This window comes from Martes martes (assembly GCF_963455335.1).
Source record: "Martes martes genome assembly, chromosome: 11".
Classification (NCBI taxonomy): Eukaryota; Metazoa; Chordata; class Mammalia; order Carnivora; family Mustelidae; genus Martes; species Martes martes.
This window is the reverse complement of record NC_137899.1, coordinates 40,444,740-40,462,063: the sequence shown is the minus strand read 5'-3', so window position 1 is coordinate 40,462,063 and position 17,324 is coordinate 40,444,740. Positions and strand designations below refer to the sequence as shown.

Genomic DNA, 17,324 nt, shown 5'->3' with positions numbered 1-17,324 from the left:
TGGCCCTAGTGCTGGACCTACTTTTAGTTCTATTGCCAACCTCTGCTTCAGCCCCAACCTGATGCAGCAGGAATGTCAAGTGGGGATTCACCAGAATCTTTAAAGATACCTGCAGGCTGAGATGACAAAAGCTAAGACTTAAAACAACAATCAGCCAACGTGCTGGTGTGTACCCAGACTACCCAAGGGGGACACTTAAGTAAAGACTGTTGGAGTCCTATCCAGAACATTTAATTCCACAGGTTTAGTTGGCACTCAAGAACTCGTCTTTTCAGACAGAATATGTTTTGAGAAACATGATTTCCAGAATTATCATCATTGCAGGGTTAAGGTTCCTATTATCCCTTCTACCTCTGTCATTCTCAAAAGTGCCAGAAATATTACCACTTGTCTCAATACTTCTGAAGTGAAACTATAGGCTGATCTCCACAGGACATATTCCCAAACCCAAGTTTCTGCCCATTTCCCACTAGACAGACGGATGAAGGGATAGGTACCAAAGCGAGACAGATGGAGACAGAGGACCCAACCACCCATTTACCTAACATACATTAAAGAAAGCAGGCATTCTACTGGCAAATCAGAAAGTAATTCAAGTGTTTTTACCTTTTCCATTTCTGAGATACACTCTATAATTCTGTCCTAAAAAAATCAGAAGAAAGCTACCACTGAAAGAAATTCCCAGTAAAGTTCCTAGAAGATTTTAGTTATTAACAACCATAGTTAGCTTACCTGCCATCCCTCTGAGCAGCACCACCTTCTGTTACTGTCTTGACAAATATTCCCAGCTTTTCAAGTCCGGCATCTGCTCCAACACCCATTCCAATAATGCTTATACCAAGTCCATCCTCATCTATGAAAAAGGGAAAAACAATGCAACAACCTAAGTTTTACACTAGTCCACAATTAGGTGGTGAGACCTGGTTTTTTTTTTTTTTTTTTTGCTTTTAGTTTTGTTCTTCATGGACTATATGACGCATTCGTGACACACTTGTCTTGGCAAAATATTTTTTTCTATGCTGCTGGGGAGCAAAAATGTTAAACAGGAGCCCCCAAAAGGCTTATGAGTTTAGTCTTATTTTATTACTGCAGTTGGCTATTCATTTGAGATCCCAAGAAAAAGCAGTAATTTGATCATGGAGTAATCAATCTGCCTTAAAACACACCCTCTCTAAACACATTTCAAACACAAAAGCATACATACCAAAACACATATATATTATTTTAAATGAATGTGATCATAATATATCTAAAATTTCCCCTTCATTTACATGGTCTTTGCTTTTTGGGTTCATGTCCCCATTCATGTTTAATAAGGGGGCGTGTGTCTTTCAGTACTTTCCTACTATCCAAGCATTTAAAGTATCAACAGCTACAATATATATGTATATATGCATATATAAAAATGTATATACATAGATGTATATGTGTGTATAAACAATGGCTCATTTTTCCTTCCTATTTGCTTTATACAAATAAGATGGTATTAAAGCTAGTTTTCTCTGCAGCTAATTCAATGATACTTCATGGATATCAACTTACATAGCCTTAAATCACTTCTAATGATTGCATAATATTTCATGGTGAGATGGTATCATAACTTATACAACCACTTCTCTACTGACAGGCATTCATTTTAGTTTCCATGTTCCTCTTCTGGTGAACAACACTGACAAAAACGTTTTTAAATTCCTTTCCAATAATGTGTTTATCCACATTTCCATGAACATATGTATCTTAACATCAAGAAAATAAAAGATAAAAGATAATAATAAAATATTTTACATTCCACATTTTTTGGTCAACACTGAAAGTTATTGGCTGATAGCCTCAAAGTCTTTGGAACCATATTGTATGAGCTGCATAAAAAAATAGACACTCTCTAATCAACAGCAAAGGGTTGTCAAAGGAAAACTGGCTCATCCAGACAGCAGAATGCTTGAAGCTTTTAAGATTTTTTAGCAATAACATTTAATACACTAAGCATTCTTAATCAGTAATCTCTTGAACAGGGCTGATCTCATTGATCATTACTACTTGTCACCAACTTCTGCTTTAAGTGTTTCTAAGTCCAATTTATAATCCTAAATCTGTATTCTACATATTGTTTGGGAAAAGTGCGATTTGTTTACTCAGTTGTGTGCTAAAGAGAGCTCCGCAGAGTGTTCTCCCTAGAGGACCTGATCAATGTGATCCCCAGATGAACATACTTCTGCGTTGATTTTAGGCAGGGGTGCCCCTCCAGCGTGAGAAGTTTAATGGTGACTAGTGTACAAGCATTCACTGGAGAAGTTCTTTCATTCCTTGTATTTAGAATGTCTACATGCATGTGATTTCCCACATTCATTTCATTCTCATTGTTTCTCTGGTATAGAAACTCAAGTTCGTCCAGAGGCATTCTCTGGTTAAAAATTTTCCAACATTTAGGATTTCTCTCCAATACGAGTTTTCTGGGGAAAAGAAAAATTAGATCTGTGCTAAAGGCTCTTCCTCACTGGTCCCATGTATAAGTTTCCTCACTCCCACAGAATTGTCCTATTTGTATAGAAGGTTAGCTATACGGCTGAACTCTTGCCCACATTCATCATATTCCTAGAGTTTCCTGGTGTGGAAATCTATTCTTGTTGGTGAAAGGATGAATGATGACCCAAAGCCTTCCCAGTGTTTACATACATGTGTTTCTCCCAGAGTGTTTGCTCTTGGTCGTTTAAGGGATGATCACTGTAAACTCATCCACACTAAATAATGCCATGGGGCTTCTCTCCTATATGAAATCTGGTATATATTAAGCATTTAGCTGAATTCTTGTTCACATTCATTGTATTTATAGAGGCTTCTCTTCATTATGAATTACCCCGTGTCAAGCCAATGTTGGGCTATAAGTGAAACTTTCTCACACTCAGTACATTCAAAGAACTCCTTTCAAATGTGGATTCTCTGTACCATCATGTCATTAAGTAGTTCCTTCCTGCAAATAGCCTACATGAAAATTATGTCTTCATTTTTAAGTGCATTTCCCTGCCTGGACTCAGGCTTTAGTAAAACTATCTTTCTTCCTGCCTTAGCAACTCTGTTGTTCTCACTGGAAAATTACTCAGATTTGCAGAGCTGAAAACCCAATTGTTGGAAAAGTGATAGTAGCTTGAGCCATCCTCGATTCCAGTGCTGACTGCCTGAAAGGTAAGATGTATAACGGAGAAACAATTAAAGGAAGAACACAATCAACACAGAGACCAGACGATTCATTTCATCTCTGCACAGCTTTCTATGAGATGTGTCAGGCATGGGTGAAGTCCAGAGCCCTATCCTGGAAGGCCACGGATTCTTGTGACTACCAGGAACCCAGGAGCCACCTGGTCTTCCTCTGTCTATCCCCTCCTAGGGACAGGCCAAGCACTAAGTAGGCAAAGCAGTCGGGAAACAGCAGAAAAGACTGTGACGCTGAGTTACTAGGAAAGATGCTGTCACCACACTCTGGAGCTCAGAGCTTATTTTTTCTCTTAGGAAAGAAGCTCAAGTTGGCTTAGCATTCCCCTTATTGCTCGTGAGATCTGAGACTGTATTCGTAGGAGCATGGACGATTAGATATCCTCTTCGGTAAACTGCCATGTTTTTCTAATGAGTTTTTCCTGTCTCTTTTTTCTTTTTGAAGGTTCTTAGCATATTATACATATAAACTCCATGTCATTTATAATGAAGATGCACCCCTCAAATTTATCATTTATCTATTGCCTTTGTTTGACAATATTGCCTTTAAAAGCTTAAAATTTTGGATTGATTGACTGGTCCCTCTTTCCTTTTCTAACTTCTGCTTTCCCACTTTGGTCGAGCCCCTCCTCCAACATGCCTACAGGATTTATGTGGTCTTATAAATTTTTTGTCAAATACCTTTATTACTTTATTTTTAATATTTAACTATCTAATCCATGAGGAGTTGTCTTTTTCATATGATATAACACAAATGAAGGTGTCCAACTTTATATTCTTCCACTGTGATGCTCAGTTACGCCAGAACAACTTGTAAGCACCCTATTGTTCCTAAATTAGAATACCATACATGTCGTGTAGTAAATTCTCATGCATACTAACATCTTTCTCTGGATTTTCTACCTTGTTCCACTGATCACTTGCTCTGTGAATACGATTTGTTCTGACTATAGAGGCTTTACATTATATTCAGATATTTAAGAAATTAAGACCTTTCACATTCTTTTTCAGACTTCCCTTAGGTCTTTATTTTTCCATATATAATTTAGTATTACATTATGCAATCTGCTCTCCCAATCAACACTGATGGCAGCTCTATTTGAACTGCATTAAATTTATGTATTAATTTATAGGTATCAGAGAGGAAGAATAGGAGGAACTTTTCCATACTGAGTCTTTTCATCCAAGAATATGGTATATCCTTCTATTTGTTTACATCTTCTATCAGTCAAAAAGATGGATTTTCGGGGCGCCTGGGTGGCTCAGTGGGTTAAAGCCTCTGCCTTAGGCTCAGGTCATGATCCCAGGGTCCTGGGATCGAGTCCCGCATCGGACTCCCTGCTCTGCAGGGAGCCTGCTTACCCTTCTCTCTCTCTGCCTACTTGTGATCTGTCTGTCAAATAAATAAATAAAATCTTAAAAAAAAAAAAAGGATGGATTTTCAACAGATTAATACTGTTTATCTTCGTGATTAATAAGCATTTTGTTCTTTTTGTGCTATTGTAAATGAAACACTCCCATTTTCATATTTATGTGCTTGAGTAAATATAGAGAAAAAATGATAAATTTTCTTATATGTATGTGGCACCTGACCTCCTCTTACATATAATCTTACCGCTTCTAATATTTTAAAATTAGAATTAGTTCAGCTTCTCATTATAGTTTTCATATATGTAATTATTATACATATTATATAATAAAAATCAGCAAAAGGTTACTTTCTATCTTTTGTTTTCTACCATTTATACTATTTCATTTAAAGAGCATTTCACATCAGACTCCTGGTTTTAACTGAAGTATTTTTAGTGTTTCCTTCATTAATTTATTTACTTTTTAAAATGCTTCCTTAATTTAAAAAAGTAAAATTCTCTGTTTGGTATTATAATATATAGTTTGTATCATATTTAGATCCTCACACACTGACAAACAAACTATCAGAAAGAGCAATTAGGAAAATAACTCCAGGGGCACCTGGGTGGCTCAGCTGGTTAAGCATCCAACTCTTGATTTTAGCTCAGGTCATGATCTCAGGGTCCAAAGATTGAGCCCTTAATTTGGCTCCATGCTGGGTGTGAAGCCTGTTTAAAACTCTCTCTCCTCCTTTCCCTGCCCCTCCCCTCACCACGTTTGCTCCCTCTTTCTCTCTAAAAATAAATAAATAAATCTTTAAAAAAAAGAGGAAAAAAGAATTCCATTCACAATTGCATCAACAAGAATAAAATACCTAGGAATTAACTTAACCAGGGAGGTGAAAGTTCAGAAATTCTGAAAGCTGTAAGACACTGATGAATGAAACTGAAGAAACAAATAAGTGGAAAGATTGTCCAACCTCAAGGATTCAAAGAATTAATATTAATAAAATGTCCATACTACCCAAAGAAACCTACAAATTCAATTCAATCTCTACCAAAATTTCAATGACTTTTTTTTCACAGAAATAGAACAAAGAATTCTAAAATTATGGCACTACAAAAAAAAATTCCAAATGGCTAAAGCAAACTTAATAAAGAACAAAGCTAGAAGCATAACACTTCCTGGTTTTAGACTGTGTTACAAAGCAACAGCAATCAAAACAGTACAGTACTGCCATAAAAACAGACACAAAGATCAGTGGAACACAAAAGAGAGCTCTAAAATAAACCTATGCATATTGGGTCAATTAATTTATGACAAAGAAGCCAAGAACATACCACAGGGAAAGGATGGCCACTTCAATAAATGGTGCTGGGAAAAATAGACACATATAAAATAATGAAACTGGACCCCTATCTTATACCATAAATAAAAATCAACTCAAAAGGATTGAAAGCTGACATTCTTCCTAGAAGAAAACAGCAGGTAAGTCCCTTGACATCAGTCTTGGCAATGACTTTTTGGATTTGCCACCAAAAGCAAAAATAAACAATTGGGACTACATCAAACTAAAAAACTTCCACACAGCAAAGGAAACCATTAGCAGAATGAAAAGACAGCGTCCAGAATGAGAGAAAATACTTGGTAAGGGGTTAATATCTAAAATATATAAAGAACTCATGCAACTCAACAGCAAAAACCAAACACCTATTAAAAATAGGCAGAGGAAATGAACAGATATTTTTCCAAAGAAGACATACAAATGGCCACCAGTTACATGAAAAGGTATTCAACATCACTAATCATCGGGGAAATGCAAATCACAATCACAGTGAGAAATCACCTTATTAGAGTTAGAATGTTAGAATGGCTATCATCCAAAAAACGAGAGATAACAAGTGTTGGCAAGGATGCAGAATAAGGGGAACCCTTGTGCACTGTTGCTGGGAACGCAAACTGCTGCAGCCATTTTGGGGAAACAGGATGGAGGCTTCTCAAAAGATTAAAAATAATTTAGTTCTTTTCTAGCTTAATTTTCCTAGCTTCAACTTTTATTTTGTGAAAAACACAAAAGAGTCTATGAAAACATTTACTTACAAAACATTGTGTTTAAAGAAGAAAAATAAAACTAACCAAGTTACAGAATACTACGAACACCTGAAAAGCCCATTCTGTACCTCTCCCTGGTATCATAACTCTTCCCTTGGTAACCACTGTCCTAAATATTGTATCAATCATTCCCACCATTTTTAAAACCACTTATTAAAACCACTTATTTGTGTATCTCTAAACGATACGCTATTTAATTTTCACTGGCTTTGAAATTTAAATAAATGGAATTATACTGAATGGCTTCTTCTGTGATTTGCTTTTTATCCGCCCCCCCCCCCAATTTCATGTTTGTAAGAATCATACACACTACTTCATGGAACTGAGCCTCCTTCATTTTACCCTTTTCTGTCATTAATGAGTATTTGGATTATGCTCATTTTTGCTATTATAAGCAATACAGTGGCCCACAGCCAAATCCCACAGCTGTTTTTATATGGACCATAACCTAGGAATGGTTTTTACATTTTAAATGAATGAAAAATGTAAGTATCATTCTTACATCTTTTTAACCTCAAATGAAAAGTGTCTCTTAATGGGAACAATTAGCCAGTTCATGTCTGGTGTAATGACTGGTATTCTTTACATTTTTGTAACCCAAGTAATTTTATGCCCAATAATTAGTTTTCAACTCTTTTCCCCTCACCTTTGCTATTTAGAACAAGTTGTTCTTTCTTTTCCTCCTTGCTAATCGGGAAGTAGGCAGGTGATGTGTCCTTCAGATCCTTAGATACAGCAACTTTCCTTCTTTCAACAGGAGAAGAGCTCTCTGGGAGGGATACGGGATTCTTCGATGCATGAAACTGTATGTCTGCCTCCCACGTCCGGTGTTACAAGTGAGAAATCTGATGCTAGTCTAATAATGTGGCTTTGGCAAGTACCTTTGCTTCTTTGTTTGCACTGATTTGAGAGCGGTATTTTGTAAAATTCCTACTTTATATGTTGATGATGAGGACTTCTCCCAGGCTATGCCTAAGTACAGGTGTTTTTCAAGTCCTCTCTCAATCAGTTGGCTAAACCCTTCCAAATAGGAGGCTCAAGTCTTTTCTGAGCTCAGGAAAATTTCTCCCATGTTTTGTCTAATATGTCTCTCATCCTCTGTTGTCTTTTCCCCTTCTGTCACCTATAGTTTATATGTTGGGTCTCTGTCATGACTTTTCATGGATGTTTGCTCTGTTGTTTAAGAATTAGTTTGGCTCATATCTTAGGCCTGACCTTCAAGGTCACCAGTTTGAATCTCAACAATACCATCTTTTCCTCTTCAATTCCTCTACTGAAATTTTAAATTTTAAAATCAACGTTTTTGTTGTTTGTTGACTGGCTTAAGAATGTCTTTCTAAAGCCATACTTGATATCCTCATTTGGTTTTTCATTTGCTTCTTTTTGTCATTCAAGTTGTCATCTGTTGTTCTGCTTTTTTGTAAGCTCTCTGAGATGTGATTATCTCCCTGTTCACTGAGTCCCAGTCCATTCCCTGGTGCCCATCTTACAGGACGATAAACACGGCAATCTCTGGGCCCCTGGGTCCTCACTTCCCACTACAAGCAGGCTAAGATTCCCAGAGCAGAAATAAAAAGGCAGCCTCTCTGCTTCCATTCTCCCTGCTCTCTTAGCCCTCTCCCCTCAGAGAGGATTCTCCATTCCAAAATCCATAATCAAAAGCCCAGCACTCCCCCATCTACTACCTTCGGAGCCCAACCACGACCACTCTCTCTCTACCAAGAATGAAAAAAACAAACACAAACACAACCTCTTGCCCCTTCCACCTTCCACCTGCTCCTTCTGAGCTCTCACCAGCCTTGGACCTTTGCAAAGATACCAACCAAACATCAGGCCCCGCCCACACCTCCCTACTCCCAGCACCATCCCAACCAACTAAAGCTGATGGCTTTCCGCTGGAAGCAGAAGGGAAGAAAGAGTCTTCGAGTCTACCATCTATGCAGAGCTCATATCAACTACTTTTGAAATTTAATAAACAAATTAAATCCTCCGTGAGAATTAACACTTTATCCAACCCTTTCGGGGGAAAAAGGCTACACGTGAAAAAAATAAAGTCATTTCTGTGTTACTAAAATAGCCATATAGTGATATTACAAATGTTGTGGAGCTCACATACCTTTCTCTAGTTCTACTGGGAAAAGTTCCAGCTTTTCTACACGTTTTTCAAGCTCATACTCAGCAGAAGCAGCCACAGGGTCCACTTCATCATTCCTCCTGTCATAGTCTTCATTGGAGTATGTGCTGAAAACCTGTAGGAGGAGGTTAACAAGAAGATGACAATACAGAAAGATGGCTTTCTTAATTAAAAAAAAAAAAACCTGCTAAGTATCTAAACCTATGTAAATTAAAAATTTTGTACCATGAATTTCTTTGAAACAATTGTTTTCTCTCTAAAATCAATGGAGATGTTAAGAAAAGGAAAACTCAGTCAGAATAAACATAACTTACATTTTGAAATGTATGCCATTCTATCACTTTTAATGAACTGAGAGACAACAGCAGCCACAGGATATATTATTTGAATAGCAATATTCACTGCTTTTTATGGAATCAGAGTATACCATATTAGCTGCAATGCTCTACTGGTTCCTGATGGAACCATGGAGAAGGACTTTGAAGCTACTACCTAAGCAAACGCCCACACTGAATCCCTTTCGTGCTATGACCTATACGTGCCCCAGCGTTGTGGTGTGTCAGTACAATAATTATATTTCAGTCACAGAATCACTGAAACTGACTTCTATACTGTACTGAGCGGCTCGCTTTGGTAGCACATATATACTGCACAGAGCACACGATGCTCTCATTTGTCCTCTCTTATTTTACTTGCATGTAGATCCATGTTAGATTCTCAGTGAGCCTTTCCACAAAGTGACTATCAAAATACTGCTCAGGAGCTGCAGAGAACCAGGATGGCACCAGCTCTCCTAAACACTATGTCAATCGTTTCCTCCATTTTTAAAAACACTTATTAAAATCAAAACTTGATTGTCCTTATTTCTTCCGAGTTTGTTCTATTTGAAAAGTAACTGGAAATAGGTATACCATCCCTTACTCAAGTCACTGAGGAATATCTAAAAGAAAGAAATGTGTAATTCACCAAGTCCGATGAACATGTAATAATAAAAACTGACATTTTTAAATTAAATTCAATAAATATTAAGTATCTAAACTGTGCCTGAAAAAACTGTAATGTCTTCAAAATCTTAAAATCTAGATGAAACTTTAATATACATAAGAAGCTATAATTTAAAAAGAAAGCAGAACAGAAGGTCAGAGATAAAAGAAACCAAATCTATCACCGATAAAGCTGGTCCTGCTGGTCCAGGTGTGTTCTACATTCATGTTATTGGAAAACTGGCAACTCTCGTATGCTATATATGGTAACCTATAAATCAGGAATATATGCTGTATATATGGACGCAGATGTAGTGTGGTATAAATTTATCAAAATCATGTCATTTATAATATTTGTACCAGGATGAATACTATTTTTCTTCCTGACTTTCAACATGTTTTCATGGCCTCAAGCCACTCATTTGGTCTCTACCACACTTCCCCACCATAATAAACATCACTGCATCCAAATGCATATTTCTAAATCATAGGGTTTGTACCTTTCTCCATGTCAGACACTGGAAGTTGTGGACATTGGAGAAGGTATGGTCTCAAGTAGCTCACAGCTTAGTAGGGATACAGAAATCAATGTAAACAACACAGTATATAATGTGATACCTGATGTAACAGAAGAATATGCCAAGTAATCTTTCTCACTTGCTGGAGAAAGAGAAGAATTTCATGAAGGGCAAAATATTTGAGATGAGTCTTAAAGAATAAACAAGAATTCCTACATCTGAGTGTAGAAGAGCTAGAATGCACATTTCAAATCTAAGGTCCTAGACCAAAAAAAAAAAAATTTTAGCTGGATCTGGAACTTACATGTCCTGCAAACCACTGGCAGATATGACTGGAAATTACTCCATTGATATCTGCTGCTTTTCTACATCTGCTGAAAGTCCAAGAATATTGACTGTCGAACAAAGATTCAATTGATATCCATCCTGGAACAGAGCTCAATTTTGTTACCACAGAGTAAGTCAATAAATATGTGTGTTTATTCGTGTGTGTGTGTGTGTGTGTGTGTGTGTGTGTGTGTGTGAAATATAAGTATGGGAGAACTGTTTCCAATAAATTAACACCTTCTTGACTTCTTTCAGGATCCCAAAATACTCTGCTGTCAAGAGTATTCTTCCTCAACTGGTCTGGTTTATAAAGTTCATTTGAGGGTATCCTGAAACTAAATAAAGCAATTAACTGTATGACTCCATATTGGAAAATGGTGTTTTAAGCAATTTTTGAGGTAGCTAGCAATCAGAGGACTATACCACTATTTCATTCTGTAGAAAAGAAATAATATAAGATACTTTTCATTTTCAGCTTGCTCATAGTCTGGTAAATTATGTGGGTACATAGGAAAAACCTATAAATAATATAATATATATTACATATATATTATATATTACATATTATATATAATATATTATATATTATAATAATCTAATAAATTTTCTTTTTCAAAGAAAAGTCAGAATTCATTAGGTGCAGAGAAAGCTATATCATTTACTTAAAGAATCCAAAAGATTTAACATAAACATTAGAACCAGTAAGAGTTCTACAAAGTAACCAAAAAATATTAAGAAAACTCACAATAGTTTAGAAAGTATAACAGGAAAGATCAGAAACATAAAATACCCGGGAATCACTAATTATAAATGTGTAAGGATATCCTTCTCTATAAAATTTAAGTGAAAATGCAAAAAGCCCTAAATATGTATAATGACACACTATTTTCCTGGATAAAATTCTTAATATTATAAAGGTATCTGTGCTCTTAAATTACTATAAATGTTAGTTTGCCCCCAATACAATTTATGAATACAAGGCAGTCAAAATTAAAACCCCACTCACATTTTTCATGGAAAACTAACAGACTGTTTGAAAAGAGTAGAATGGAATCAGACCCTGTAAGATATCAAACATATAATAAAACTTCATTTTTTAAGGCAATATAGTTTGGACCCTCAGGAAGATCTATTTTGGGGTTCTATTCTGTTCTATTCCTCTACTTTTCTATTCAAATTAGTTGGGGTGATATATTTAATAAATAGTAGGGAAAGAATGGGATATCTTTGTGAAAAAAATCCTATTTCATATCAATAGCAAAAGTAAAATTTCAATTGGTTAAGAACAAAAAAAACTTATAAACTTTAAAAGTGCTAAACAAAATATGGGACAACATTTAATCAGCTAGATAGGATGTTCCTACAAAGCCACAGATCCTAGAAATCTTCAAAGAAATGAATAAGCTACGTGATTAAAATTCAATGCTAAAAATTTCTAGACAACAAAATATGCCATAATTAAATTACAAGAAAAATCAAATATTAGGAGGAAAAATTGTTAAATATCAAGATGAAGTATGAATATGCATAATATACAAAGAACATTACCACTTCAACCAACTGCATGTGTAAGCAGGGAAAACGAAATTAAGTAGAATTCAATGAAGAAATATTAATGTTCAGTAAGTGATGTAAAGATGCTCAGCTTCATTAAAAATGAAGCAAATTTTAAGTACAAGGAAATACCAGGTATTCGAATATCCACAGAATAGTTGAGAGAGAAAAAAAAAGACTGCAACATCTAGTGTTCATAAGAATATAGGAAAAAGAATGCTCTTGGAAAAGCAAGGGGAAAAAGCATAATTTGAGAATAGCTATCAAGATTTTAAATGTGAGGGGCACCGGGGTGGCTCCGTCACTAAGCATCTGCCTTTGGCTCAGATCATGATCTGAGGCTCAGATCATGATCCCAGGGTCCTGGGATTGAACCCGGTATTAGGGTCCCTGCTCAGGGGAAAGGCTGCTTTCCCCTTTCCCACTCCCCCTGCTGTGTTCCCTCTCTCACTGTCTCTCTCTGTCAAATAAATAAATAATCTTAAAAAAAAAAAAAAAGATTTTAAATGTCAACGCCTTTGACCTAATAATCCTACATTTGGGTATTTATAAAGATATTTGCAAATGTGCACAAAAATGTACATGCAAGAGAGTTCATCATAGCACTATCTGTAAGAGCCCAAAGCTGGAAATTGCCTAAATGTCCATTGACAGAAAATGTCTTACTAAATTATGGTACATATGAATATGTAATTTTATGCAATGATTAAAAAGTTCTATCCCTGCTGACATGAAAGGCTCTGAAATGGTTATATTAAGGAAACCAAAGAGCACACTGCATATATGTCTATACATCAGTATCCATACCCACATCTTTATATACATATATATATTCCCAATTGGTATGAGCCCAATTTTAATCTAATTTAAAGACGTCCTAAATTCTCTAGCTCTGTAGCTCTCGCCTCAGTGTCCTTATTCACAAAATGGCTGTTATCATAATTACACTGATCCCATAAAGTTATTGAGAAAATGAAATGAGATCATCCATGTAATCATGCATGGTTCAATGTGGGGGAGAGGTGGCTTTCCCAGGGTTATACATGAAATACCACGACTACTTCCCCAGATTACCTACACTCCTCTCATACTCCTGTTCATAAATAAGTTTTGAATATTTCATCCACTATGATGCTTACTGTCCCTGAAACCAAAATCTACATAACTATCTTGACACTAAAATATAGACTGGCCTGCCAAAATCCCTGCCTGTGTCCAGAGCAATGCACCATCAGTCCACATTGGCACACCACCAGCCTCGCTTTGTTTTACCTTGACCAGGAAAAAACCTCAGTGATAAAAGAGATGTTAACTGAGGTAAATACTTTCCCTTTCATCAATGTGACCTTGGTTCTTTTAATATTCTTAAAATAGTTCTACCAATTTTATTTATATTACCATAAATGCTTTGCAGAGATATGGACAGCTAATCAAATAATAATCAGAACCCAATTGTGATATTACTGGAATGCAAAAACCTCTAAAGGCCAACAGTATCCTGGGCCCTAATGTTCAACACCATCAAAATCAATCAATCAATCTATCTATCTATCTAGTTCGGTCACCTTCACATTGTTCCTGTGTTATTTCACTAAGCAAACAAAAGGATGTTTAAACTTGACTTCTTTTTTCAGAGCCAACAAATGATATTCTGTTCCTTCATCAAAGGAAACAAAACAAGACCTTCTCCCTTGCTTTGCAGCAGAGGTAGGCTTTTAGGAGGAACAAGTTTACAAATACAGTTAGCAGTGACATTTCTGACCCAGTAACCCACGGCAATCCAAAACAAATAAAGTTAAAATTAGCTTACTCTAAGATTTTAACTAAGGTCATTCTTTTGCATGCTTCTGGTGGTTTGAGCCATAGCACTTTTTCAAAACAATAGCAATGCTTTTTGAACAATAAGGGGGAAAAAAGTATTTCCTTTACTTCCTTATAACACATTTTCTTTTATCAACGCAGGTCCAAATAAATTCAGAATTTTACGTAAATACTGACTGGAAGGAATCTCCCACAATGTTTCACAGGGTCTCGGTACCACCTGCTGTCTGGTTCCACTTCATCTTCCTGACACATCAAAGACGGAAAACGTTCCAGATTCTAGTACGCCACGTTTCAGAGGACGGCTTGGCACAGCGCACGCGCGGGCATTGGCCAAGCACTCGCGTGCTTCACAAACGGGCCCCACTTACCATGAGCTTCCTCACCAGAACTCGAACCCACCTTCCCGTGATTTCAGTGCCTCTGCTAAAGTGACTCTAAACCGAAACTAAAACAAAGCAGGGAGAAGACGATCCGTACGTTGAAAGTGTTGGAGAGAAACGTGACAATGAAGCATCCACAGAAAGGAGCACCATGATGGCCTTCGAGCAATGGACAACCTCAGCTTGGGGGCAAACACCCCGAGTCTCGCAAAGATCCCCCATAGGTGAGGTTCTTCTGCTGCAGACAGATACCCAGAAGAGAGGGAAGGTGGAAAAAGAGACCCACAGTGCTATGTGGTAAACTCAGCAAAGGCCCCGATTTCTGTTCTAGGGTATCTCTGACAAGGAACCTGCAGGAAGGTTCGTAAGCAGTTATGATAATACTCTACAGCAGATGTGTCTAGCCTTCTATCAGGTCCACTCAGCAGAATCCCCCATATCAGGGAACAGAGCCGAATGAGGGCTAAAGGTAGGTGTTACTCTGAAAGCTGTTAGGTTGCTGGCCTTGCCTAATTCAAAGTCCATTAACATGAACTATTTCTAAGGCCAGTCCATATATGTGCAACACCATTCATTTCACCAATAATTTGTAACATCCTTAACATTAATAAATAATATTAATAAGCCTTTTGTGCAGATTGAAAGTACCCAATTCTGAAGTGTTGACTTCTAGTTAGGGTCTTTCAAATACTAACTAATCCTAGAATGAAAATTCCTGACCAACATACCTGGAATGCTAACTGAAGGCTCCTCAAACAAAGTTCTACCCATAAATATTGTGATGCATATGGTGAAGTAATTGCAGGTAAATTACAGACAGGATAAAACTTAATACAAATTATCTTTAACCCTTATACCAAGTAAATAAGGCAGGAAAGAGTAAAGAGAGCACAGACTTTTTATATTTTTATTTGAGAAACCCAAAGCTCTGAGAACCATGTGCATGGCATACCCAAGGATAGTTAATGAAGACAAAGTCTTTAGGAACAAAAGATGCATTTCGCTGAATGTAAGCCTAGTGTTTTCGGGGAAACTAAAGAACAGGAAGTGAAAAAACAAGCACATTCTACACAGTGGGCAGTAAAGAGCAGGGTAGTTCAAAAGGCAACACAAAGAACCCTGTATTTGTCAGGTTCTCCAGACAAACAGAACCAAGACGACGTGTGTGTGTCACTGTGTCTACATGTGTGTGTATAATATGTAGTATAGTATACATCATATTTATATAACATAGAACAAATATATATAATATTTGTGTTTATATTTAACCACGTTTATTTTAAGAAATTGGCTCACCCAATTAGAGAGACTCACAAATCCAAAATCTTCAGGGTAAGCCAGTAGGCCGGAGACCCAGGGAAAAGTGGATGCTGCAGTTCAAGTTGAAGGCAGCCTGCTAGGGAAAGTACCTCTTCTTCAAGGGAAGTCAGTCTTACTACTATTCTGGCCTTGACTAGCTAGATGAAGCTCATTCACGTTATGTTGGGCAATTTGCTTTTTACTCAACATACAACTGAAAAGTTACTCTCATTCAAAAACACCCTCACGGAGACATCTAAAATAATTTTTGACCAAATATCTAGGCACTGTGATCCAGCCAAGTTGACCCATAAAATTAACCATCACAAAGCCCTTAAAATAGAAAATTCTCCAAAGCTGGTGGCATCACAATTCCAGACTTCAAGGTCTATTACAAAGCTGTCATCATCAAGACAGTATGGTACTGACACAAATACAGACACATAGATCAGTGGAACAAAACAGAGAGCCCAGAAATAGACCCTCAACTCTATGGTCAACTAATCTCTGACAAAGCAGGAAAGAATGTCCAATGGAAAAAAGACAGTCTCTTCAACAAATGGTGTTGGGAAAATTAGACAGCCACATGCAGAAGAATGAAACTGAACAACTTCCTTACACCACACACAAAAACAGACTCCAAATGGATGAAAGACCTCAATGTGAGAAAGGAATCCATCAAAATCCTTGACGAGAACACAGGCAGCAACCTCTTCGACCTCAGCCGCAGCAACGTCTTCCTAGAAACATCACCAAAGGCAAGGGAAGCAAGGGCAAAAATGAACTATTGGGACTTCATCAAGATCAAAAGCTTTTGCAGAGCAAACAGTCAACAAAACCAAAAGACAACTGACAGAATGGGAGAAGATATTTGCAAATGACATATCAGATAAAGGGCTAGTATCCAAAATCTATAAAGAATTTATCAAACTCAACACCCAAAGAACAAATAATCCAATGAAGAAATGGGGAGAGGACATGAACAGACATTTCTGTGAAGGAAACATCCAGATGTTCAACAGACACATGAAAAAGTGCTCCATGTCACTCCGCATCAGGAAAATACAAATCAAAACCACAATGAGATACCACCTCACGCCAGTCAGAATGGCTAAAATTAACAAGTCAGGAAACAACAGATGTTGGCGAGGATGCAGAGAAAGGGGAACCCTCCCCACACTGTTGGTGGGAATGCAAGCTGGTGCAGCCACTCTAGAAAACAGCATGGAGGTTCCTCAAAAAGTTGAAAATAGGGCTACTCTACGAACCAGCAATCACACTACTGGGTATTTACACTAAAGATACAAATGTAGTGATCCGAAGGGGCACATGCACCCGAATGTTCATAGCAGCAGTGTCCACAACAGCCAAACTATGGATAGAACCTAGATGACCATCAACAGATGAATGGATAAAGAAGACGTGGTATGTATGTATGTATGTATGTGTGTATGTGTGTGTATATATATATATATATATATATATATATATATATATATATAGTGGAATACTATGCAGCCGTCGAAGGAAATGAAATCTTGCCATTTGCAACGATGTGGATGGAACTAGAGGGTATTACGCTGAGCGAAATAAGTCAATCAGAGAAAGACAATTATCATATGATCTCCCTGATATA

General features: G+C 37.0%; 1 protein-coding gene across 5 annotated transcripts in view; it reads right to left on the bottom strand.

Moving 5' to 3' along the window:
- PPP1R9A (protein phosphatase 1 regulatory subunit 9A) overlaps positions 1 to 17,324 on the bottom strand; it is a gene marked incomplete at its 5' end in the record, with an annotated part of 310,569 nt that overhangs the window by 139,509 nt on the left and 153,736 nt on the right. For all 5 annotated transcript variants that reach the window (XM_080818700.1, XM_080818701.1, XM_080818698.1 and 2 more), the window contains 2 exons: positions 733 to 853; positions 8,786 to 8,918. In XM_080818700.1, coding sequence (XP_080674826.1) covers positions 733 to 853; positions 8,786 to 8,918 — 254 coding nt within the window. The remainder of the gene's footprint in view (positions 1 to 732; positions 854 to 8,785; positions 8,919 to 17,324) is intronic.